The 27857-nt window shown below is 42.8% G+C and overlaps 1 protein-coding gene across 1 annotated transcript in view; it reads right to left on the minus strand.

Annotated features, from left to right (window-relative positions):
* The window catches only part of PAX5 (paired box 5), a 265588-nt gene that overhangs the window by 173645 nt on the left and 64086 nt on the right, over positions 1-27857 (minus strand). Inside the window, exon 6 of the mRNA XM_066613994.1 lies at positions 11281-11456. Within this exon, the coding sequence (XP_066470091.1) occupies positions 11281-11456 (176 nt within the window). The remainder of the gene's footprint in view (positions 1-11280; positions 11457-27857) is intronic.

Genomic DNA, 27857 nt, shown 5'->3' on the forward strand with positions numbered 1-27857 from the left:
ACCAGTCACCACCCTCCCCTGCTCTGTTTCACACAGCCCTTTGCAAAGGGGCCCACAAGAAACTTTGTACCCCCTGGTAAAATTCCTCTCGGAGGCCCTGCATCCATTCTACTCCCTGAATTGGAAAAATGATAGAACATCTCACTCTCCTCCACACTTCCCCTTCCAACCTTCTCTTCCTTTTCCAGCACACTTTATAAACAATATTGAGATTAGGGGAAGATAGGGGTGGGTTTTAATAGCAACTAGGAACATCTCTATACTTACAGAATGCACGTTCTATTTTACTAGCTTCAGGTATTGCTGTAATATTGATACGTATCTGAAAGTAGCCATTGAACAGTATTTGCTTTTAAAAAAAAAACCTAAGCTAATAAGCAGCAAATAATGGAATGAATGAATGCGCAAAGAAATACCTGGGCTGAAGCTTAATTCCACACATTCGATCCAACATATCTGACTATATTCAGGTTACATTCTGGTTCTTTTGATATTGTTCTAGCATAGTTGTGACTAGAATAAACCCCATGCTAAGTGCTCATGTGCTGAAGCAGCATGTCTCAAGATCACGCCGTTAAAGATATGGACCACACTCTGCTGTTTGGAGAGCACTCAAGGATGCTTAAATGTTTTCACAAGTTGTAGAAACCCTTTCAAAAACAAAAGCCATTAGCTGCATACATGGATCCGGCAGCTATTGTTTTCACAACATTTCTCAGTGACCACAAGCCAATTGTCATGCAACACGCCGGGCAGCATCAATCACGCTCCGTTATGTTGTGTCACATAACATAACACAATATGACTGACGCCACCCAACTTGACATGCTGCAACATTGGTGCAATACATAGGAAAATTTTATACAGTTTTTCTTGAAAACTGCGCACACAAAAGCAGCTTGTCAGGAATGGGGGGAGGGGAACAGGATCTGTTGAAGGCTGAAGATTTCATGCTTAAAAAGAATAATTCATTTGCACTGCTGAAATCCCATAGTAATAAATTTAACCAAAACAACAGAATTGATATGTAAATCATCCTTTTTTAATAGGCAAAATGCCAGTTAAAGAAACCATCACTCCTGTTACTGCTGCTAGACGGGATGTTCTTCTGCTATTTACAATATTGTAAATATATTGTTTGGTTATGCAAAGTCGCTCTTTCCTAGGCCACGGGGCACCTTGTCTTCTCTGATGCTCCATCAAGCAGCTCTCTGTGTAAAACAGTGGTTCCCAAACCTTGAGCGGTGGCTCTCCAAGGAGCTGCAGAAACAAGCCAGTGGAGTCATGGAATCCTTAGGAAAATAAACCACCCTATAGGATTGTAGCCCTAATGGGGAGCCACAACCAGTGGCCCAGTAGATAAAGGGAGCTGCCATTTAAAAAAAAAAAAGTTTGGGAACTACTGTAAAAGATCCATCTGACCATGTGGGAGCTGAAAAGCAGGTGTGAATTCTGTTCTAAAGGGGAAAAAAGAGGATGCTTTTGAACTTGGCCAGAGGAAACAAATCAAAGCAGTTGGGTTTTTTGAAGTGACTGACAATAAGCAGCACAACTTCGTGCTGCTGTTGCTTTTAGAGACTGTTCCTGCCTTAATATTGACACTGCTTGCCTGTGTGTTTGCTTGTCTCCTACCAGCTCTGTCCAAATATTTGTAAGTAAACAGAATTTACAAAAAAATACTGTAAGTCTCTGGTACTTTCTCTCCCCCCCCTCCCCCCAAAAAAACAACACAAAAAAACTGCCTATGTAAATCTGATGGTGCCATGAAATTTTCTATTGCTCAAGGAACTGGTGTCTAACAGTCAGGGTTATGCAGTGTGGGGGCAAACAGTGAGGCAGAACCATCCTGGAGTCCTCTGAAAATTGTCGCCGTCATGAGCGCGCTAACACTCACAATGCAAGTGCTCCAGCTGCCGTTCAGAGTGCGTGTTCAGAGTGCTTGCACGGTTACATGGAGTTGGAAGTGCCTTTCGGAGGACTCCAGTGGGGCTGTTCTACCTCACCTGCCGCCACCACACAGCACATCCCTGCTAACAATATATTCCTCAATAGCAAAATATGCAGTGCAAAATACACATTAAAATTCTTGAAGCATAGTGTGGCAAGTCTTGAATAGTATGGCTGTCCAATCACTTGCCCTAAGGCAAGGTCTGCCAGCTTTCAACAGACTACACAATTGCCAATAATCAGGCATACAAGGTACAAAGTTATGGAATTGCTATTGGAACAGAGATCTCCACATTAGTAAGCCACAAGACACATGACAAATGGACAATAGAAAGGTAAGCCCAGGATCCTGTCAGCATTTGCTCCAGGAGAGGCTGTGGGTTCAGCCTGCCCAGTCAGGGTCTAGTATCCTAAGTTGAATTTCTCATGCATTTTCCCACTCCCTCTCTCCTTTTTTTTTTTTTTAAGCCAGCTAACTTTACTGTTTTTTGTTTTTGTCGTCATGTGCCTTAATTTTGCCTTCTCTCTTCTGTCAGTCTGCTGGTTCCATTTCTGGTATCCTCTTGCCTCTCAGAAATACACAAAATTCTCTCCAGGAATATGTGAAATAGGTATAGTCAACCTCAGGGGGCAAACCATTCCCATACTGGCACAACTTAAAATAGACCCTGGATAGGTGCCATAAATTAACATAATCAGAAACGTTCCTTTGTGCTTTGGCATGTGCTTGTCTGTCAATACGCTAACAAGCAGGAAGTATATTATACAACTTTAAAAAAAAAAACCCACCCTGGGAAACTCAAACAAAATTCCTCCAAAAAAAATGCCCAGCAAGTACTATCCGAAAACGGTGCCTCTGAGTGGAGTTTTAACAGGGGGTACAAAATTTCTTTTGGGCTATCGGATCATAATTTTTGTGAATTACGATATATAAAACTATGTACAAATCGTTGTACAAATCGATGGTAAGGCCACACCTGGAGTATGGTGTCCAGTTCTGGTCGCCGCATCTCAAAAAAGACATAGTGGAAATGGAAAAGGTGCAAAAGAGAGCGACTAAGATGATTACTGGGCTGGGGCACCTTCCTTATGAGGAAAGGCTACGGCGTTTGGGCCTCTTCAGCCTAGAAAAGAGGCGCCTGAGGGGAAACATGATAGAGACATACAAAATTATGCAGGGGATGGACAGAGTGGATAGAGATATGCTCTTTACACTCTCACATAACACCAGAACCAGGGGACATCCACTAAAATTGAGTGTTGGGAGAGTTAGAACAGACAAAAGAAAATATTTCTTTACTCAGCGTGTGGTTGGTCTGTGGAACTCCTTGCCACAGGATGTGGTGCTGCCGTCTAGCCTGGACACCTTTAAAAGGGGATTGGACAAGTTTCTGGAGGAAAAATCCATTACGGGTTACAAGCCATGATGTGTATGTGCAACCTCCTGATTTTAGAAATGGGTTATGTCAGAATGCCAGATGCAAGGGAGGGCACCAGGATGCAGGTCTCTTGTTATCTGGTGTGCTCCCTGGGGCATTTGGTGGGCAGCTGTGAGATACAGGAATCTGGACTAGATGGGCCTATGGCCTGATCCAGTGGGGCTGTTCTTATGTTCTTATGAATGCTAGTCTTCATACAATATATGCAAACATTTTCTGAGATCCCAAAGAATTTGTGACTCCCATCCTTTGGCTTCCTGGCTCCCTGTTTATGCTGGGTCCAGGTGCAAAGTACCCCCTACACCCCCCCTCATGGGCCCTGGTGAGATAGGAAAATATAAGATTCCAGCAAATTTCCAGGCCCCCTCTTTTGACTCCTGGTCCCCCTTTTAGACCCTGGGTCAGGGTACATTTTACCCCATGCACCCCCCTCTCATGGTTCCCGTCTGAAATACTATACACATGTGTATTCTGACAGAATATCATGTTATCGATGGTGGATGTCCCATTCATTTGATGGGGCAAATTCCCTGGGCGCAGAGCCTCACGTGCCTTTAGGACCCTGTGAAAGCCTCCCTGAGGCTCCCGATGGGGTTGGAAACTGTGCTTGTGGTTTTCCGAAACACAGTTTAGAGCGTTGGAGAACCTCAGAGAGGCTTCCCTGACACATCCTGGAGTTGCGCGAGGCTCCGTTGTACTCCAGGTAAGGGGGGGCGGATCTGTGCATGGGGGGCCATGACATCCTGTGGGGGACACCATCACAGACCTTTCCCCCGGGGCACATGGGTGGGGAGTTCCGCCACTGCATGTTATCACTGTGTTATAAGGGTTATAGTAACAGTGATAACAGAAGAAGAAGAGAAAGAGGAAAAGGGTGTATCTGCTGTAGATTTTTTTAACACATGGCTGAAATTGTTTTAAAACCAGGTTACAAATTCTAAAGTAAATCCATAATGAGAAGAGGAAGCATTCCTTTAAAGAGAGAGAGAGAGAGAGAGAGTGTGTGTAGGAAAAGACATCCGTAGCACAGTTTAACCTCCTCCAACCTCTGAACTCTGAGGGGGGTCATACACATGTCACTGTTCCCAGCTGTCTTTCTGACACTCTGCCCATTGCAGGGCCTTAGCCCTTTCCATTTTGTAGAGGTATTGATCTGTTGGCAGCAATGGGCTGGATAATTAGCCAGGAATTAGGGTTTCTATTAGAGCCAGGAGGTTGCCCCAGCTGATTTATCACCTGAATAATTTACTGTGATTGAAAGGAAATTAAAATGAACTCCATTCGACAACTGTGCACTTTTATGGGCTTTAGTGAAGACTCAAAATCCAAATTAATAGCCTAGTGCTGTTTAATAGTCTACTGAGAGTAAATATGGGAAGGTTTTTCTCTGCTGCTGATGTGCTTTCTTGTGTTGGCTTTAGAAGCAGTTTCTCCCCCTCCCCTCCCCCTCCCTACAGTATAACTACTGGCAGATTCCAATGTAATTTTACTTAAAAGTGATACAAAAGGAACAATAACTAAACTGTGTGTGTTTTATAATTAAATCTCTGTAGGCCACGACTGCATTTACCCTTTCCCCAGTTGTTAGTTTTCAATTTTGAGACAAAGTTAGAGCTAAGAATTTGAAAACAAAAAGGGTTGTATCCCACATTATCAGTTTTCATTTGCAGGAATGTATATGCAAATAATTCCTATAATGGAAATGGTTGCACAGGAAAAATTTATGCTTACAGCTACACCCTTTCAGGCACAGGGATGTCCACAAACCTGGTAGTGATTCATTTCTGGCTTATAAGAAGCAATAATTTTTCCTTCCCGTGTTAGAAGCTTCCTCTCTGTGTGTGTATGCATGCTAAATCAGGGGTGTCAACTCGTTTCATACAGTGGGTCAAATAACATTCATAGTGCATGCTGAGGGCTGGGAGTGATGTCATTAAGCAGGTTGTGACATCATTAAATAGGTGATGTCCAAAAATAAGCACTCTGTTCTCATCTGAGTAGCTGCAAATGACAGAAGAGAAAATGTGCAAATCTTGATCCTGTTTTCAAGATATGGAAGAGCCCGTATCTTCAGCAGCTTCACTTCTGCTGAGCTTTGCACTTTGCAGCTCAGCAGCTGAGAGGTGGCCTGTGAAGTAATGCCTCAGAAGAAGCAGAGCTGCTGAAAGGGTGACTCACGAGACAATTGGGTTCTCCCAGCCCCTCAGCAGAGTCTCCTTTCTCCCTCTCTCACCTTTCTTGGTGTGCCCCTCCTTTACCATTCCTTGCATTCTGATGCCTCCTTCTGTTTCTCTCTCAGCACCTTCGAAGAAGCTGTACTGATAAAAGAATGGTGCTGGGAGAACTCAATTATCATACAGCACTGCAGGAAGGGTAGCCCTTGGGATATCTGGGGTCACCCAGGCACCTCCCTTTCAGCAGTGCTGCTGCAGCACCATTTCACAGCTCAGCAGCTGAGAGTCGCTGAGAGCAGTGCTGGGAGACCCCAATTATCATGCAATGCAGAAAAGAGCTTCCTTGGGTCAGATACAGCCCACAGGCCATGGGTCTGACAATCCTGTGCTAAGACATGCTTCAGTACTACATGAACAAGCTGTAAGTTTACATCCCCCTCTCCTTTTTCATGCACAAGAGAGGGAAAGCTTTTGCTTTCACTTTAAGAATAAACTGCAGCTTATATATACATAAGGAACTATTGTTAATAACTTGCTAGAGGTAGAACAAGACAGGATATCAAACCATGGTTTGGCTAATTCTTGTTAGTTAACAAACTACCATTCCCCAAGCTGGTACTTAGCAGGAGATATAATTTCTTCTTAAAGTGAAAGCTTTCACTCTCCTCCTTTGTTGCTCAAGAGGAGATGGACACAGTGTTTCTCAATCTGTGGGTCGGGACCCATTAAGTGGATCGCAAGCCAATTTCAGGTGGGTTCCCATTCATTTCAATATTTTATTTTTAATATATTAGACCTGATGCTACCAAGGTATGTGACCATTTGGGGAAATATTACAAACCTGTACTTTTAACAAGCTACTATGTATATTCTTTTAATAATGATGTCACTTCCAGTCATGACATCACTTCTGGTGGGTCCTGACAGATTCTCATTCTAAAAAGTGGGTCCCAGTGCTAAATGTATGAGAAACACTGGAGTGGGGAACCACACAAGCCTGCAACTCCCTTGGGTACATAGCACTAAACCATTGTTTAGTTTGTCTAAACCAGGCCACTGTGTTTAACTTTTCAGGGTGCAATCCTAACCAACTTTCCAGCACTGACATAGCTGTGCCAATGTGGCATTCACTGCATCCTGCAGTCCGAGGCAGTCAAGGGGGCCTCCTCAAGGTAAGGGCATGTTTGTTACCTTATCTTGGGCCTGCATTGCGGCTAGATCAGTGCTGGAACATTGGTTAGGATTGTGCCCCCAGTGTCATAATTCAAATTCTAAATGCAAAATTTTGAAATTACAATTTGATTTTAAGTTTTGAATAAAAAATTTAGCCTCAAAATTCAAAATTCAAGCAGTTTAAACATGCTGATATCTCGAGAGGTTGATCTTGACTGTTGTCAAATAGGCAGTCTCACAAGCTGTCATCTAACAATCACTGCCAAATACGAAATGCCATTGGCATGTCATCTATCAAACACTGCTAAATTTTAATATCAAAGTAAAATACTGATACTAAATATCATTACATGTCATAAACTTTTAGCAAATATCTGGGGAATATTCATCATCATAATGAGTACAACTTCTTGGAACACATTTATTTTAGCTCTACTCTACAGTTTTCATGAAAATGAAATTGTACTGCTAATTGTCCTAGGAGCTAATTTCTAATATTCATGAGAAAATCTGACTGATCCAATGCTTGTAGCAAAAAGCAACTTTTAACCATTCATTTGTTTAATTCCATTTGCAATTTGTCTAGCATTTTTTTCAGTGATTTACAGTTCTGAGTATCACTCCACACATGTTGACTTACTGTTGAGGGTGAAAATTTCCACTACCAAACAAATAATTGCTAGCATCAGCAGTGACAGCACCAATCACCTACAGTGGGTCAGGAGAAGCAGGAGTCTGGAATCAGTTCCTCTCCTTCCACAGAACAAATAGGTGAGCAGTACTGTCAGAGCTGACAGCAAGGACCATGGGTTTTGCAAGTCTAAGTACTGGAGGCAGGGTTTCTACCCAAAGTAGCATTCTTTTTCGCACGCAAACCCAGAATGGAGCTTTTACATGAAAACATGTTTTTGTCCAGGGTTCATTCTTGCAGGTCAGGATACATATCTGGATCTGATCTCAACAGTCTTTCAACAAATGGTTGAAAGAAGGTCCTAAATATTTTCTGAATGCATTTAGCAATACAATTTTATGAACTAGCCCTTTGCTGCAGTAGAGAAGCATGGCAAAATTTTGTTCCGAAAAAATGCACTTCTTTATGAACTTGAAATTGATTTGAGTTTCTTTAGGGTGAAATGCCGTTCATTGGAAAAAAATTTTTGCCACACTTCTCTACTGAAGCAAAAGGCCAGTTCACAAAATAGCACTTCATGCCTTCAACCCTTGCAGAATCTGGACTGATGGTGAAACAATATCTGAATGCTTTGCCATTCACCCAGATATCAATCAGTCCATGATGAACTCCAGTGCAACATAAAGCTTCCACTTTCCATCTGACCAATAGCTCCTTCTTCCTGGACAGTCTTTCTCACTGCTGAAGCATCACTGGGATTGGTAAACACTTGCAACACAGGCGTCCTCCTCCTTCCACACAATTATCCCTTGCCTGTATTGAAAAATTGACAAGAAAGGCCTTGCCTCTTTTGAAAAAACTGTAGTGTTAATTAGTATCCCTTACTCTCTTTAGACTGCAATCCTATACACACTTAACTGGGAGTAAGTCCTATTGAACTCAATAAGTTTACTTCTGGATCCACCTCCAGCGGATGTGGATCCACCTCCAGGTGGTGGATCCACCTCGCTCCCTACCCCGACATGCCTCCCCCCTCCACGGAATGCCTCCCCCATGCCCCCAGCCATGCCATGCCTCCTGTTCCGCAGCCCGGCGGTCCAGGAAACTGCCAAGCCACGGAACCTGGGCGACCGCCGCACGCTAGCCCAAAGCCGGCCGGTGGTCGGCTAGCTCCAGCAGGAGCCTGGTAGTGAGCCCCACAAACGTGCCTTACAGCACATTTGCAAATGAGGTCCGCGGTGTGGAGCCATGCCGTGGACCTCAGGATTGGGCTCTTAGTCTCATTGAACTCAGTAGAGTTTACTTCTGATACAGTTGCATACTTCTCTCTATTTCTCAGAAAGCAAATCCTAGAGTTTCCTGGAACAAGAAAACTCTCTCTCCTCTAGAGGACGGGTCCCTCTAGAGGAGGCCCTATGCTATCTGCTCATTGTTTAGAATGTTGTTCACTCTGTTCTAACACTGCTTCTGCTTGGTTTCAGCAAATATCTCAAGACCTTACAAGATCTGGACAGCCCACATACTTACGTAGCTACACAGAACATCCTCATGCATAATCTACATTTTATCTCTGTAAAGTGCACCTGTTTTTCCCACCAACACATCAACTGCAGCAGTAAGATTTTTCTGTGGTCCTCCACTATGTATGTCAGGGTGGGGGAATTAATGTAATCATGACAATAGCTGCTGCTTTGCTGACACTCAGTTCAGATCCTATAGAATGTCCAGGATGCAAGTTGCATCTTGGTATAGCTTTACCCTTACTCCCCCCCCCCCCACCCTGACACAGACACTACATAAACTCTCTGAAGGTTCAAACATTTTGGATATTTCACTAGCTCATTTGACAGTCATTGAGAGTCATTCTTTTCAAAGTACAATACCACCTCTGCTTTGACCAGAACTAATTCAGACTGAAGTGTTACAATCTGGTGTATTTTGTGATTATTTTATATTTTATACTTTTGTTGTTGTAAAGCATGTCACCTCATTTAAATTTTTTGAATATGTCACATAAATCAGGAAAAAAGATAAGTAAACTATAGAATTACACTTCTTGCATTGGAAATAAATGACTGCACACGTCATAAACGATGCACACAGCAGTCTCTCTTATGTCTATGTGAGGTTCCTGATGATACTATGTGATTTGTGAATGCCAATTCTGCTCAACTAAAAAAAAAATTACAAATAGTGCTCTTGGATGAATTAAAAAATAATTAAAGAATTAAAAAATAATTCTGAAACTGCCTTTTCCAAATATATTTCCTTTACATTCAGTATCAATATGTGTATGGTGACAGACTGGAAGACCAAACAGGAGTCTGTGCGCTTGTATTAAAATTCAACATCCTTCAGCCTAGACAGACTTTTGCTGTACATGTTGCTTTGAGTTACCTCCAATAAGGATAGCAAAGTAAACTCCACCTAATGGTACACAAAAGCATTTCACTCTTTTCTGTTTCATGCACTATGAAAACCAGGTAGTTTTTTGCCTGAATATTTTCACAGGTCTTACATATGATGTATATTATAATGTGAATGTGTTCAGGTTCTGTGCCCGTGCATGAGATCCATATTCAAGGCAAACCATAGCAATCACAAAACTAAGCAGAAACTTTTTAGCAATCACAAAACTAAACAGAAACTTTTTCTCCAATGAAGTAAGTATCAGGACTGAGGAGGTTTCACCCTACAAATTTTATGACAACATGTAACTTCCCATTCCTACTGCAGCTGTTGAAAGCAGTTTAATCCTTCAACTATCATCCAATATTTTAGCACATGTGTGTCTGGGGGTACAGAGGCAGTTGACATGATCCAGGAAAATCAAACCTCACTGGTTGTACTGTGAAAAGTAAGAGAAAGCATACATCTCTTCTGTTGGAATCAGTGGGATTTAGAATCTTATTAAATATGGGAGTGGGAATCTTATTAAATAATTGACTCTGTGTATGCATCCAAGAACATGCCTCTCAGTCAGCTTAGTCTTCCCTCAATTAACCCATGAAGAATCACTGCTGAAAGTGTGAATTGACTGAGGGCGCAATCCTAACCAACTTTCCAGCAATGAGGTAAGAGCAGTGCAGCTCCGAGGCAAGGGAACAAACATTGCTTTACCTTAAGGGGGCCTCTGTGACTGCCCCCCAACTGCAGGATACAGCACAAGCCGCATTGGCACAGCTGTGTCAGTGCTAGAAAGTTGGTTAGGATTTGAGCCTGACTCTGTTTAAAAGTGTTGGCCCCGACGCATAGCACAGTAGTCACATTTAGATCTCATTGAAATCAATATACAACTGCGGCTGCAATCTTAGATATGCTTCCCTGGGAGTAAGTTCCACTGACTTTAATAGGGCTTACTTCTAAGTAGACATATATAGGATTGTGCTACGTTGTTAGTTGCATTTCACTTTAATTACAGTCGGGTTAAGTATGACGAACCTGACTTTCTTTGAATTTCAACCACTGTGATTTGAAGTGATATGAAAGTTCTGTCTGAGGTGCTTGAGCTGTGATGTGGCTGCTAGTTTTACTACTGTTCTGTGTAACAGTGAGTTAGCTTATGTTTTTATTGTTTGTTTTATATTGCCTTTAGAAACTGTCATGATAATTCAGCTGAAGCGATGGTATAAAAATTTATTAAATAGATAATCTCCAAGTTTCTGAATTTTAATGTGTGTAAGTTTACAGAAAATGTATATCAAAAATTTAATATCAATTAGTGAATAGCAAATATTAATATAATGCATAGAATATCCTACTAGCAAATCATGAATATCAGATTTCAAATATTGTTACGAATATAAAATGTAAAATATGTAATAGGTGATGCTGAATAATCATTTATGAATATCTGATATGGAGCTAGATATGGAGATAAAACTGAAAAAAAATTAGTTTCATCTCTAAAAATTACCTGCTCTGGTTTGATGGGTTCAGTTGTTGTGAAGATGTCAGAATAATGTTGTCTTTCAAAGACTCGATCCAACACTTCTAGCTGCTGCTGGGTGAAAAGATCTCCTCGCATTTGTTTCCGAAGGAAATCTCTACCCGGGAGAGAATGGCCATTTGGTACTGGAGACTCCTGAATACCTTTCCAAAAGGGAAAAAAATAGAAAAACAGATATATAGCTATTACAATGGCAAACACCATTTACATTTTTCTAGATCTTAAATTTATAGCAAATCAAATTATAGCATAAACATAGGCCACCCAATTTAGGGTCAAACTACACATTACACAGAAAGTGTAGCATGGCCCAATGTGCTTTCATGATTTTTTTTCCCATTCAAAACAGCTGATGGCCTTAAAATAGCCCTTAAAATGGGGCAGGACAGTGGTAGCGTGGGTAGTACTTTGCCTCCCATTTGGTTCTGACCCCAGTCTCAGCCCCGCTATGGTGAAATTGAAACAAAAAGATTTTTCTGCTTCTGCAATCATGAAAGCAATTACACCTTCAGTTACTTTCATATAGTTGGACACATCAACTGTTACAGAATTATATTATGAATATGCATTAAGGCAATTGCGTCCCTATCAGATCTAGCCAGTAATGCACATTTTTTATTACATCCTGACTAGGCAACTGTAATGTGTTCTACATGTGTCTGCTTTTGTAAATTGTTTGGAAACTTCAATTGGTTCAGAAGGAGGAGCAAACTGACAGAAGCACATAACCCAGTGGTTCTCACACATTTAGCACTACGACCCACTTTTTAGGATGAGCATCTGTCAGGATCCACCAGAAGTGCTGTCATGATGGGAAGTGACATCATCAAGCAGGAACATTTTTAACAATCCTGGGCTGCAATCCTACCCAAGAGTAAGTCCCATTTACTACCATTGTTAAAAGAATATACATAGTAGCTAGTTTAAAGCACAGGTCTGTAACATTTCCCCAAATGCAGTCACATACCATGGTAGCATCAAGTCTAATATATTAAAAATAAAATATTGAAATGAATGGGGACCCGCCTGAAATTGGCTCATGACCCACCTAGTGGGTCCCGACCCATAGTTTGAGAAACATCGACATAACTCATATCCTCTAACTTTGGCTGCCAATGCACTTCTGAGCCCATTTCAAAGTGTTGGTTTTAATCTTTAAGGCCCTTTACCAGTTAGGACCAAATTACCTTAAGGGATTCCCTTACCCCAAGAAGACCTCCAGCCTGCTCACTTTCAGCACTGGATACAGTGTGGGTGGGCTGCATGGTCTATAAATTTTACAAATTGAGTTGGACTTGTGCTAAGAATGAAAACAGGCATAAGCACCTTTCTCAAGCAGAGCTCAATTCATGAAAAGTACCTGCACTGAACTCTCAGGTTCAGTGGTACCCGTTTCCTGGTACCTCCCCCGTTTCCTGGTACCCCATCTACCCATTTCCAAGTGTTACTCAATCTTCAGGAGACTTTTCAAAGGGAGACTCAGGGGAATATTGTGGGAGGAAGGGGTAGGGAAAATTCCTTGCACAAGCTTGACTATACTGACAAATTGGGATTCACTGTCTTTATAAGCTTTAAACCAATTCTGAAGCAATATCAGAATATGGGCTCAAAGCACATAATACCATTATACTGCGGAAGCTAATCAGGTCTGGTCCAATAAATTGCTGGGATAGGAGATATCCATGAGCCTTGAGGTCAATTGTACCTGAAAGGCAATGCCTAAACTAGATAGGAAATAAATTCTGCTTTTAATTTGAAACTGCAAATACAACTAAAACCCACCCAAAATTGCACTGTGGACATTAAAAAGATTCAATTTCAGTTTGTATAAAAAAAATAGTCATCATGAAAATTGTTTCTTTTACAATTTCGCTACTACAAATTGAAAAGCTGAGCTTTGTGGCCAAAACTTGTTCATAACTGAAATCCGGGTTTTTTAAAAAATAAATTGTAAGAGTTTGCATTAATTCAAAATTGAATCCTACAATCACAGATCCAGAAAATGTGATAAACTTTGAATTCCTCTGCCAATTTATTTCAAAACTCACATAAATGTGAGATAATTACCATTGTCATCAGGTATTGAGTGCACCAGAACATCTTCGATAATTAAAAATACTGTTGGCAGATTTCTAATGGTTTAAATTATAAATGTGCTCCAGGGAGCAGTAAAGGAATTCTTCATCCAGTCATTCCATCATTTAGGAAAATTGTGTTTTCATGTAAATAACACTAGCACTGTATTCATAAGCAGAATTACTTGGAGGTAAGCCCCAATGAAATAAATTGGTTTTACTTCCTAATAAACACAGATCAAGATCCCAGGAATCATGAAACCAGATTTCAATTTGGCTTTCAGTTGTAAAACTATAAATAGCACATGGGGGGAATGATTGAAATATGACGGGAGCTAAGCCCGCTAATCCTCATACCATGGTTTTGGGTAATTTCTCCATCCCCCAATCACACTACTAAAAATAAATAGATAAGAAAGCAAACGCACACATAGGAATATGCAAAAATGTATTTGTCTCAGATTTCACTTTGTTGCTCTGTTTGGAGGCCTAATTTGTTAAGGGCCCAATCCTATCCAACTTTCCAGCACTGATGCAGCTGTGCCAACAGGGTGTGTGCGTTATCCTGTGATGGGGGAGCAGTCATGGAGACCTCCTCAAGATAAAGGAATGTTTGTTCTCTTACCCCGTGGCTGCATTGCACTGGCTCTGGAAAGTTGGATAGGACCGGTCCCTAAATCTTTCCCCACCAATGCAGCCAGGCCAATGGAGTGCATGCTGTATCCTACGTGGGTGGCAGTTGATGGAGTCTCTTCAAGGTAAGAGAACTATTGATCCCTCACCCTGGGGCAAGCCTCCGCTGCCCCAATGGGTGTCTCCTTAGATCTGTGCCAGCTCTTTAGCTGGTGCAAGTCCAAGGACAGTAAGGGAGTGGGAAGGGAACAGGAAATGGGGTGAGGGTCTGGTCCCAATCTGATAAATGCAAGCCCCAAAAAATGCTCAAGAAGGAAGCCCCGCCCCCTCCAAACTGACAATGAAAATATATTGAGTCTTATGGAAAATGAAAACCTATGGAAAACTGAACCACACATGCACGTTTACTCGTGAGTAGATGACCCTGTCTTGGCTCCTATTGAAGACCAGGCAAAGTGGAATGTAAGAACACCAGAATGGTTCTGATCTGATGGAGCTGCAAACTCTCCAGAAGCTCTTAGCAAAGTCCCTGGGAGGTGGGTCCCATTTTACTGTAAGCTGGTAATATGTTCAAGGCCACAGCACCCAATGAGTCTGTGGTTGTGAAAGGATTCTGACTGAAATCATTTGGGTTCAGTTCCAATTCTCTGTTCCCTATATCACAAAGTACCAAACTCAGGGATTGATTGTGTCAGAGGTTGGCCTTGTTGAGCACTAGTTGAGGGCCCACACCCAATAGAGGGCCCACCTCTACCAGGCACTGCCAAGCCCTGAAAGTACTGATAGCCATGTTAACACCCAAAGCACCATCAGGAGGCAGGTGGGGTCACCATGGGGAAGGGCTAGGGCAAGGCTTTGCTGCCAGGTCCCCAGCAACTTGGTGCCAGTACTTGACAAATCATTTGTGGCTGGATCTCCCAATGTGGTGCCAGTTGGAAAGTTAGAATGATCAAGTAGTTAGGAGCAGGGATACCTGGGTTCCAACCTGCACTCGGCTAGAAAGACCAGTGGGTAGCATTGGGCCAGTCACAATCGCTCAGTCTAACTTCACAGGGCTGTTGTGAGAAGCACAATGAGGAGATGACAACCAGAGTACTTTGCCCAGAGGCTCCCTGCATGGAGAGCGTTAGGGATGGATCCAAAGGGCAATACCCCAATACCCCGCCACTTGAATCTATCCACAGTGAATCTATCCAATTTAAGCGTGTTAGCAAAGAGCTAAAGTATCCAAGATAGCAAGGGGGAACTTAAATAAGTCTAAGGGAGCAATCCTAGAAACTACTTTGGCTGGCGCAAGTCCCTTGCGTCAGCCTGGGAGGATCACCAATGTTTGCACGTAAAGCACATTTGCACCTACTTGAGAGGAAGAAATGCCGGTGCTCAAAGAAGTGCAGGCCTGCAGAGGCTGACATAAGCCTCTGCGCCCGTTTCCTCTCAGATGCTTGCGTAGGCCTCTCTGGGCCAACGCAAGCAGAAAAGCTAGGCGTGGGGGAGGCTGGAGGGAGGTGTTCCTGGGAAGGGGGAGGGTGAGCAGTGGATGGCCCCGGGGCAGGCAGGCAGCGAGAGGGAGGCGGGGCTGGGATCCAGCAGTTATGCCAGATCCCAACCCCTGTTCCCAGGGAGAACAGAGCGGCTTCAAGCTGCTCTGCTCTCCTCGGAATTGCGCCACCTCTAGAGGTGGCACAAGTCCAAGGAGACCCATAGGGGCCAGCGGCCCTTACCCAGGGGTAAGGAAAAAGTTTCCCCTTGCCTCTGGCTAAGCTGCTTCTGGACACTATCCTGCACTGGATACAGCGCAAGCCTCTTGGCTTGCCTGTTGCAGCGCAGGATAGGATTGCACCCTAACTTTGTAACCACTGGCATAAATTCTACATATCCTAGATATTCAACATATTTTTATTATTATCATTATTATAATTATTATACTGCTTCTCAACATGTTCACGTCGTTCACATAGCGGTTTGCATAGTAAAATAAATGGTTCCCTGATCCCACAGGACTCACAATCTTAAAAAATATACAAAAGAGACACCAGCAACAGCCACTGGAAAAGACATCATGCTGGCATTAAACATTAACAGAAGATGATTATTGAAAAGAAAATCCAGTTGCAGGGAAAGGCAAAGTCCAAAGTGAAGGTGGAAGTACCTCAAATGCATGTTAAAGCTGATATTTGTACTCCAATAAAGACGAATCCAAATTGCTATCATTATGCAAAATCAAATTAAGACAATGGCATAAGAGATGTCAGGTATTCCTCTCTGCTGTTATGTTAGTTATATAAAACAAGAGTAGTAGAGCATTCTTATATTATCCTATTTGACTTTCCTGTGGTAATTTAGGAAACGAAATACTCATAGGATTGACTGGTATAAGTAGCCTCTGCTCATGTATGGTGTCATTTTCCCCACCCCCTCAAGGCCACACTGCCCAAATTCATTACCTGATAATATAACCAAATTATTTCAGCTTATAAGAAGATGTAGGCCAATTAGGAAACATATCTAATTTTCAAACACAGTGATAGCAAATGAAATATTACCAGGTTACAAAAACTGCAATTCTTTTTCCTGCTGCTCTCTGCCTGTAATTGAGACTAGAAAAAAAGACAAAGACTTCACTTAATTACCACTTGGGAAGCTTTGTTTACAACCTATTGGACACTACAATCCTGAACATCTTCCACTTTTATCTTGGCAAGCAGTGTAGCCACTCTGTCTTAAATAGCAAAGCTATGATTTCCAAATCATAAAATTCTGGAAGAATTCTTTACATATAACCCATTTGAGCTTCCTAAATGCTGTTATTTGTTTTTGTGTTCTGAAGGACAATATCACTAAGAAAAAGCTTTATATTTTGCAGTGTATGCAGCTGATCATTGCACAAATGTTTTCAAGAGAAATCACTATATTTCTCCAAGATGGGTATGGGTTTTTGCTGTAGATCAAAGTGAGAAGCGGGGGGAGGCCGGGGTGGGAGAAAGAAAGATAAATCATCAGAGATCCAAAAATACTTTTCATTTGGAGAAGATATCAGACCATTTTGATGGCACTGATAGAGTCTCAGCTCTGTCTCCATTACCTACTGAAGGCAGCCGGAGTCAAGAGCTGACAACACTAGATTATATTCCCTATAAGATGGTCACCAATATATATATATATGATCTTCAACCTCTATTGATTGACCAATTTCACAAGCAAAGACTGGTGAAATGAAGCTGAAATGAACATCATGCTTTAACTCATTGAACCTATCAGGCCTGAGTTAATCTCACTGTCCACTGTCTCTGATAGAATTCAATTGATCAATCATGTTTCGGTGATAGTACCATTTCACTGGCTTATTGCTTCTTCATTTCAAAGCTTGACCTGTTAGATATACTTGGACCACTGCTGGTCTCAGATACATAGAGATCAGCATCACTACCAAAGTCTATTGTCTTGTGTTCAAGTTTATAAGAACTCAAGAGATTCTTTCTTTTATTGCATGCATACTACTGATATTGCAACCATCATGACTAGGAAATAAAACTCCACAAAATAGAACACTATTAAAATTTCTCTCTGCCTATTATTAGTACTACTGTTAATAAGAATATTTATATACTGCTTTTCAACAAAGTTCACAGAACAGTTTACATAGCAAAATATATAAGCAAATAGTTCCCTGTCCCAAAAGTGCTCCTAAAATAAAAAATAAAAAAGATGCAGAAGAAACCCAAGCAAATAGCCACTAAGTGGGACGCTATGCCAGAGTGGATAGGAACACTGGCTCTGCCCCTACTTAACAAAAGAGGAATGTCACTTCAAAAAGTGCCTCTTGGCCCAGGTAGCAGAAATGCCTATCGCTCCAGCTGTTTTTATGCGTAGAATATTCATGGTAGTTACCTGTCTGAATACAATAAGAATATAATTTTTTGCCATCTATATACAGAAATGTGAAAAAACTATAGCTTTCGGGATCTTAACAACAAGAGACTTCGCATTTTTAAAATCTTGGAAAAGGATGGACATAGAAGCTAAAATAGTTGAATACAAAAGCTAAGTGCATAGCACCTTTTCAGAAACATGAAGGAGGAAAACAGATGAGCTATCGCAACCTGTGAATAACACACATACTTTTTTAAAATCCCATTATGTGTTTTATCAAAAGATTTTGCTGCAAGGTATAGATTTTGCTTCAAAAACACTTGCAAAACCTATTTGACCAGAGACCACTGGAGGGGGGAGGGCAGGAGAAAGTCAATGTATGTACTACTTTTCATTGTTAAAAGGAAAGGCCATCTTATATTTTCTCTTTACCCCTGATTACAGAAATACTGCACTACTTTTAAAAAAATCCAAAAAAAACACCTCAAAAGCATATGTGCACTCTTAACTCTCAACATATTTACCTGCACAAATTAATCAACGGGCAGCACAATTCTAACTTGCATTGGAACAAGCAGGCCAGGAGGCCTGCACAGTGTCCAGTGCAAGTCTGGGTTGTCTATGGCTCAGCCAGGGGCAAGGGAAAACTTTTCCCCTTTCCCCAGGAAAAGCCATAGCAGCTCCAACGTGTCTACTTGGATCTGCACTGCCTCATGAGATGGCGCAGAGCCAAGAAGAACGGAGCAGCCTGCAATTAGGATTGTGCCCTGATTTACCTGCACAAATTAATCAACTAAAGTTTAGCTGATTGATCTATTAATTAAACAAATCAAAGCTTTCATCCTTGGTTTTTAAATTGTGGTTCAGTGTTACAGCATGTGAAAATACACACTTTGAAAATGAATAAATTATTCATTTTGCAAAGCAGTTTTAGAAGTATTTTCAAATATGAAAGATAACTTCTTGGCTACTGCTTGCGCTGTGACCTTTAAGCCTAATGCCATGAAATGCAGCAGTGCCAATGTAGCTGTTCATGGGACCAGGTTATTATGATAGTAGTTTCACAATTTTCAAAGGGACTAAAGCTGGCTTAAGTGCAAGAAAATCTATTAGAAACTGTTTGTGTGGGTTACACTGTCAACCCTTTCTTTATATGTAGTGAATTGTGTCTTTTAGGTTCATATTCACTCATTGTGATTAAGGTATAGTCATTAAATTTTTTTCCTGTTTTAAAATTACAGAAGGTATACTCCACAAATGGTTTCCCTTACATCTTCTGCTCATTTGCCATCCCTCTGCAACCTCCTTGCACTGGATATTATGCATGCCACTATCCCCCTGATCCTCAGAAGTGGCTCTTTTGGAAGGCAGGTTTGGAATTTCACTAGGTTGGGGAAGGTTCCTTGTGATCATAGAATTTGTGCAAGAACACTTTGATTGCTGCCCCTAGTCTTTAGTTTTTTCCGCAAACTATAATCTAAATACTTCACCAGTGGTGAAAAGGCCTTCAGAGAAAAACTGAACTTCTGGTATTTATTGGCCATGTTTGCTTAATCTAAGGTGCTGACATTCAAACAATGTGGGACCAACTTAGAAATCTCTCCCAAGCAAAAAAATGTTTTACGCAGTTCTCTGTTATTACCCCAGTTTACGGAATTCCATTCCCAATTAGCTTAACTTTGCTAGAATTCAAGAAGAAAGTGTCAAGGCGCTCCTTTTAAGAAAAAGCATTTAATATTTAAATACTCGATTATTTTAAAATAGAGTTTTTAAAGCTGTTATAAATAGCTATATCTTTACTGTTTTGCTCACCACTTTGAGTTTGACTAGAGACATGGATCTAGAAATAAGAATTGTTTTAACACAAGACTGAAAGTGAAATGTGCAGCACAGTTCTATTCCCCCCCCCCACCCTTGTGCTGGCACAAGTTCTTTTTGCTGGCTCCTGAGAGTCGCAAACATGCTGTAAAGCTACTACTCAGCTACTACTACTCGCAGCTACTCGGGAGCAGGCTGGGACCAGCAAAACTGGAGCAGCACTGGAACAGCATGAGTTTGTGCCAGTACAGACAGACCGGCAGAAGAGGTGGGAGAGGAGGGAGGGAGGGAGGGAGGAATAGAGACTGTGAGGAGGAGTTTCTGGGCAGAGGATGGATGAACTGTTGACCAGGAGGGGAAGAGGCCGGCCACAGTGGGGCCAGCCATCTCTGGCTGAGCGGTGTTACTTGGGCCAGTCAGATTTGCACCCACAAAATTGCAGGTGTGGATTCAAGTAGCTGAAAAGGCTGCCTGGGCGTTGCTTGGGGTAAGGGGACTGAAATACCCTTACTCCAAGTGGCGCCCCGGGCCGCACCAAACCTATCCTGGATACAGCGCAAACCAGTCGGCCTGCCTGTTCCAACGCAGGTTAGGATTGCACCCTAAGTGTGCCAACATATGGAAACTGAAACTAAAAAACCAAAGCCACTGAGAGCGCAATCCTACCCTGAGCTGGAACAGGGAAGCCAAGAGGCTTGCACTGTATCCAGCGCAGGATAGGGGCCCAAGGTGGCTCAGCCGGAGGTAAGGGGAAACTTTTCCCCTTACCCCTGGGTAAAGTGCCCTTGCCTCAGGAGGTGGCACAAGTCCAAGGAGACCGGAACAGCTTCAAGCCACTCCGATCTCCCTAAGAACAGGGTTTGGGATCCGGCATAACTGCCAGATCCCAGCCCCACCTCCTGCTCCCCACCCACCTGCCCCGCACCTAGGAACGCTTCCCTCCCGCCCATCCCAGAGCCTTGCATTGGCCCAGGCGGGCTCACCTCTGTGCACCGATGCAGCTTACTCCAGAGGAGGCGCAAACGTGCCTTATGGCACATTTGCAACCCTCCTGGGCCAGTACAAGGGACTTGCGCAAGCCCAAGTGAAGGACAAGATTGCGCCCTAAGGGTCTAACTCTACACTATATTCAAAAGCAAATTCAATCACAGCCTTTTCTTCAGAGAAAGTCACTTAAAGGGGGATGTGGAGCAGAGAAAGGAGGGGAGAAACCCTTTCCCAACTTTTATTCCACACCTCCCAAGCTGCTTTTTTCCAAATACATTTCTGTGGGCAAACATGCATTTGCAACCCTGTAGCAGCCGGGAGGGGCTATTTGGAACAGGCAAAACATAGGTTGAAAAAGGACTAAGTAAATGCAAACAGTCCACTGCTTCTAGACTAAAAATCTTTCCCTCCCAAAGTGGCTTTTTTTGGGGGGGGACCATTTGGGTTTAGTTACATACAGGGCCAGCCTAAGACCTCCTGAAGCCTGAGACAGCATGCCAAATGCTGCCCCCCCAGCCTCTACTCCTCCAACACTCTAGCCTGCCACTCACCTCCTATTTTGTCCCCCTCCTCCTTTTCCAATTCAGGGCATGGGAGGAGGATCAGTAGAGGTGAGCTGATGGACAGAAGTGAGCATCTCCTGCCAGTCTGCCTCCTGAGGCAACCGCTTCCATTGGCCTCACAGATGGGCTGGCCTGGGTTACAGGCTTCTGCGTCTTAACATGTAAATGTCTGTCTATGGTACACACTGTTTTGATGGCAGTGATAGTTACGGTTACCTTCAAGGTATTGTGGAAGGTATTGATGAGGTGTTGAGAATTCTATGTTGGAAATCCCTAGTGATGTTCACAGGACTACGTTTATCAGGTTTCCCTGAGGAGAGGGGTGACCGTTAAACCAGTTCAAATCTTGAGTTTGTAATGACTCTGAGAGTATGTTTTCAGCCACAAAGTTGCTCTTAGCAGTCATCTCACAATGGAGATCTACACTTGGAAGGTCCCCACAGGAGGAGACCTGGTAGATTCAAATGTCAGGCTTGCCCATTAACACTGGTCTTTCATCGCAACACCGTCTGAACACTGCCCATATTTTCACATAGAACTTAATGCAGCATGGTGCCTGCAATATGTCCCAGGGCACATGGAAAGGCAGCCTGTGAATCCACTCTGAATGCCTCATTTTGTGAGAAAGTAATTGATAAAATAAACTAAACAAGGAAAACAAAATAAGCAAAATACGTATAGAGCAAATCTAACTTTTTCATGTAACACACACATTATCTATCTTTAGCCAAATGGGGGAAATTGTCTTTTGGCAATAAGAGCAATTTGCTTGGTTGGGGTAATTTCCTTCTGTATACTGTTGTTATATACAGGTGGAGATTGCTAAACACCTGGACTGTATGTGGTAGTGGGGTGTTTTTTTTTTCCTTTCTATTTAAGTCTTGCAACAAAGATGCATTTTCTCTCAAGCTTTTTAACTGTAGCTTTGTTGCAGTTATAATATATATACATACACACACACACACACGCACATACACACACACAGGGAGACTAATGAACAAGAAGAGCTAGGTCTCCCACGATGACTTGCCCCTGCAGCCAGGTTTAAAAAAAAAAAAAAAGAATCATGATAATGAATCTTGGAAGTCCTTGTCTGCGAAGGCAGTGCTTCATCCCAGCCCCTCACACTTTACCCCTGGTTCCATCAGCACAAGGTGGAATCAGTCAGGCTTATTGACACTTCATCTGCCAAAGCACTCCCACTGCATGTGGATCATCTGGTACACTGCCCGGTTCCTGGCGGCTGGACTCCATACTAAAACACCTCCCCTGAGCCTCTAGGAAAGCTGGCATCAGTTGTTACCATAACAAACTCAATTGTTCTCAGCAGTGCTCCGGCAAATAAAGTCATTAATTATGGCCCTCTCTCTTGGCCGCCTTTGGCTGGAGCGGCAATCAATGTGAAACCGCTCATTGCCTTCTCTCGGGGAGAGAAGGCAGATGCCATAAAAATAAACTACAGCCCGAGCAGAACCCTGCCAGTAAGGCAACAGCAGGCTGTACCCAGTAACGGCCATCATGCTGGTTCTGTGTGCCTGGCTACATTTATTTGGCCTGCCTCAGCCATGGGGGAAGGTATCCCATTAAGCAATTATTTTTATCTTATAACGTCAATTTACTTATACTGATTGGCTTCCTGCCGCCAAATATCAATTAAATTGCAAATGCCTGCAAAAGCTGATTTTCTATCTCTGTTCCCCCTCCTCTCTCTCACACTCTCCCCTTTTAGCTCACTATATTCCCCTCTCCTTCCCTCCCACTCTTTTTTTATAAACTATGTTCCAACATAATTTAATTTATTTCCCTTTCCATATCTCAAAGGAAAATCTATATCTCCTCCTGGAAGGCCATTTGCCCTGTGTTATTGGGAGCTGAGGTATCACACTATCGGACCATTTGTTTCAGCTGACTATCGGCAGCCCATCAGTGCTCCTAAAGACCTCTGCCATCTCCCTGCAATTGTATCCAGAATTGCTCAGTTTATAATTTGTTTTTATATTTATAAAAAAAAGTGAGCATGTCACTTCTACGTTCTGTGTTTTTCTTTCAACTTCATTAACTTAAATTTTTCCTTTCCCCCTCACACAAGCTGATTGAGATTTGCTTTATTAGCAAACTTGAAAAGAACTGACTGTCACTTATTTTACACTGTTATCCCTTTAAAGATGTGGATCTCAGGAGGAGATGGGGATATCGGAAGAGGTTAGTGGTTGCTGGCAGTGTGTTCTACTGTGATAACTAAATGAAAGGCTTTTGGAAAATGAAAAAAGGCAGGTGGGGAAAAGTGAATTCTCTGTGTGTAAACCATCAGTGGCCTTTGTGAACTGTAAAGGATATAACAGGCTGTGTTAATGCTGTCTGGGAGCAAAAGGCATTCAGATGCACACATACCATGTGTGTTAGTTTGGATTTGTTCAGAACAAATTGCAATACATGGCTGCTCAAGACAGGAGCCCATTTTGCCTGTGTATGTGTTCCATCATATATAATGATGTCCAGATGCAAAGGAAGACAGGACTCCTCTACCTTTAACAATTATGTAGGAGAGCGAATTTCAGCAGGTACAGGCTTTCTCTTTTGTGCATGTACAACTATACCTGCTGAAACTCCCTCTTTTCCACAACTAGTAAAGTCTCTGCTCTCCATGGCATCTGGTCATCTACCATATTGTGTATACAATTTGTTGGAGCAATACCACCTGCAGGACTCTGGAGGGCAGTGGAATGTCCAGTCACCTGAGACAATCTACCTGTCCCTTTCTGTAGTTCTTGCAGGAGACATGGGTCAATTCTGTTTTATTCCTCCCTCCTTCTCACACATTCTCTCCAGACTCCAAAGGAAGAGGATGTCCTGTGTGTCCTGCTGGAGCTCCTTACTCTGCAGGTCCATCCTCTTCATACTTCCACACAAAAGAAACAGTTATAGAGTTTCCTGTTCCCAAGTGTTAGAGGCTCTGATGCTAATCAGAAGATGTACATAATATACTATGAATAAAGAAACTCTTTTGAAATCTTTATGTAAGCCTCTGCTCCTCTCTGTGTGTTTTATTGATAGCAGCTAGCCTGGGTGGTGGGAGCTATCCTTTTACCCAGTGTTGGGAATTTGTCAGGTGACTGAACTCAAAAAGGTATGATTTTTGCTGACTCAGCAACTTGTGAGTTGCAGGCATGGAAGACTCTGAAAGACTTGAGTCAGGCCCCCTGAATCAGCACTCATCCCCATGCATGCTGACTTGAGTCTGCCTGTGTCTGGGGGTGCTTGCTTACTTTTTTGCAGCATGGAAAACCTCATGCGGCAAGCATTCCGCAAAAATTTTGGAATACCTAGGAAAAAAACATAACTGGAACTCTCTCGAATTAGGCACAAAATAACTGTACAAAATTAGACCCTAACTTATACTGGGGGCCCTCTTTGAGTTCCTTGAGACACAAGAGTTAAAACAGCTTGTGATAAGTTAACCCAGTTGCCTGTAAATAGAGGTTATAGACAGGTCTCATGATGCACTGGCATTATACTTAGAACAGTGGAACTAAAGCCCATACCCCTCACTGCTATTGTAATAATGAAAATCATCGTTAAAAATACCTTGTTTGAACCCACAACTAGCAACCACAGTTAAATGTATTTCAGTTGCTACATTATCAACTTAAAAAACATTAATCAAATAAAAAGCAGCTGCAAAACAGCTGAATAATCTTAACTGTGTTACGACCCAATCCTATCCAACTTTCCAGGGCCGATGCAGCTGTGCAAATGGGCGTGCACTGCATCCTGTGGGAGGGCAGCAGCCATGGAGGCCTCCTCTAGGTAAGGGAACATTTGCGCACTGCAGCTACCTTGGTGCTGAAAAGTTGGATAGGATTGGGCCATCTGCTATTTAGTACAATTTGCAAGAATAAGGAACTAACTGAAGAAAGTTTGAAAAATTGAATGTGTTTAGATTCATAGATACTGATATATTCTGTATATATTTTACTCTCTAGCACCATATAACAACATTATAGCTAGAAGTTAGTTAAAAAAAACTATGCACTCAACTAATGCACTAAAAGTTTACATTAGGATTATTCATTAGTGGATAAGTGCCTACTGAGAGTGTAGAAGAGATTAATGTGGATTCCAAATTAAAAGCCACAAGTGAGCCCAGTGGGAGGAAAGGGGCATGAAGTAGATGAAAGAGAAAGCCTCACCAATCCTAACCAACTTCCTAGCTCTGTTGCAGCTGCAATGCAGCCACAAGATAAGGGAACAAACATTCCCTCAACTTGAGGATGATTCTGTGACTGCCAACCATGTCAGAATGCAGCATACGCCCCACTGGCATGGTTCCATTGGCGCTGGAAACTTGGTCACGATCAGGCTGTTACTCAATGGCATTTGAATCAACATGACTGGACAAGTCATGCAGATGGACATTGTAGGGGCCTTCCCCTGGACTGGAGGGGCCTGGAGCAGGCTTGTTCCTCCCCAGGGAGGCCTCAGATTGGCTGGAGGTGGAGGGGGTTCCAGCACCCTTGTCCTCCTCCCTAGCAGGGCTGCCAAACCTGGCCTAGGAGCTGTTGACCTCACAGCTCCCTGCTTCACACTGACTGCCTCTCATCCCTGGCCTCCCTGTTTTATGGAGCAAGCCTGCCCCCTTTGGCCCTCCCCTTCCTCCAGGTGGGACAGAAAAGGCCTTTCCTGTTCCTGGCTTGTTTCCTATAGTGTTCCTTGTTGGCCCTGCCAGCCCCCTCTGGCTGGTTGAGGTGAGCCAACCTGCTTTGCCCCCTTTGAGGGCAGTGAAGCCTCCTCACCCTGGGCATGGGGTGCCTGCTCCTGGGTAAGTCGGGGGTCAGGGCATCTGGGAGGGGCCCCGACAGACATGATAACCAAGTGTGATTAAAATGGCACTTTCTTCCCAAATGACATTTCCAAAGGATACAAAAGAAATCAAAGCAGGGGGAGCTAATTAATAAAGAGTTTGTTACTATCTCTTGTTCTGGGTCCTTGTCCAACGAATGGATATCTGGAGGTCAGCTCATCTCAGATTAGCCCTTATTCTAAACAATTACTAAAACAGTGGCTAAAACTACTACCACTAAAGAAAAGAGCAACTCTGAATGAATCAAAAGTACTTAGTCTAAGAAATATTTCACAAACATGCTAGGCCTTCCAGGGAAGAAAAAGAAACAGAAAAAATAATCCAGTAAGGCTGTACTGGATGACACCGGATAGATGCAAAGGCACCATGTCCACCCAAATTTGAGCAATGCACACCAGATCAGCCAACTCATCCAGGATCTTCCAAAGTAGTTTAGATTCCCTCTGCTGCTGAACAGAATCTGAGTGTCCCTTGGTACAGAAGCTGAGGATAAAGAATCCTGCAGGGAAGAAAAGGCTGGATAGCAAATAGAAAAAAAAGAATGATAAACTCTCCAACCATATATGAGCTGCACATTTTAGAGCTCATGCCATGGTAGTTATGGTGACAAAACATTCTAACTTCTCCAGCAGTATTGTATTTGGTAGGTGCATCAGAGGTTTTCCGGGTGTCTCTTCTGGAAAGCCTTGTTTGACCTTGGCCAGATATTGCTACAATATGCTGCTTGACAGCCTGCTGTGACATTTTTCCAAAGTGGATAAAATCACTGTGCCATAGATGAGGTGTCATTGGTGTCCTGTCCATTTAGTTTGGACGAGCTTCACCTTGCTGTGGTGCAACCAACCTCAGGTTGCACCAAATCTTTCTCCTGTCAGGCTTGTTAAAGCTTGCTGATAGAGACTGCCTGATTCTGTCAGGGAATTGTGAACTCCTCTCCTTTCAAAGGGTGGTCCCTGGCCGCCTAACAGGGCAGCGGTGAGGCTTTTATTGAAGAAGCCCTTCTCGAGTCCACTAGACTCATGGAATTATAGGCCAGTCTGGAATAAGGTAAACCACCACATGGTGCCTGTCCGGCTGCAGGCATCTTTGCATGACAGTCTTTATCAGTTCCACTTCAAGGTCCATTATGGAACAAAGACTACAGGGCTGGGCAATTGATCACACTATTCTCCAATTATTCCAATCCCACATGCCAGAGAGAAGGCAGAAGTTGATGCTGAGGGAGAAATATTGTGGCCCATGGAAGTTGAATTGCACTACTTCCGGAATCCATCTTTACCCTATACTTACTATTTAACATCTATAAGAATCCAAAGAGAGAGGTCTTGAGACATTTTGGACAAAGGAGCAATCAGTATGCTGATGAACAGCCAATTATATCTCTCCTTTTATTCTGCCCCAAAGAAGCAGTGAGTTCCCTGAACAGGTATATTAAGGTAGTAAAGGGGTGAATGAGGGCTAACAAACTGAAATTCCAGTGGAGAAATGGGTAGCCCAATTCTATCCCCGGAGGTGAAGCCAGGTGCAGCCGTGCCAAAATGGCTACCACTGTATCCAGCAGCTTTATGGTGCTGGTGCTGGAGCTCAGTGTCAGCACTCAGAGCCCATAGGATTGGGCTCTCAGAGTGGGCAGCTAGGCTGATCTAGTTAAACCTGATTTAATGGTGCCACATTCCATCTGAAGAAGCAGGGTCACACTTTGAACATATTCCTAAACCCAGCTTTGCTATTTGATGC

This window comes from Tiliqua scincoides, chromosome 2, assembly GCF_035046505.1.
Source record: "Tiliqua scincoides isolate rTilSci1 chromosome 2, rTilSci1.hap2, whole genome shotgun sequence".
In the NCBI taxonomy this organism is placed as follows: Eukaryota; Metazoa; Chordata; class Lepidosauria; order Squamata; family Scincidae; genus Tiliqua; species Tiliqua scincoides.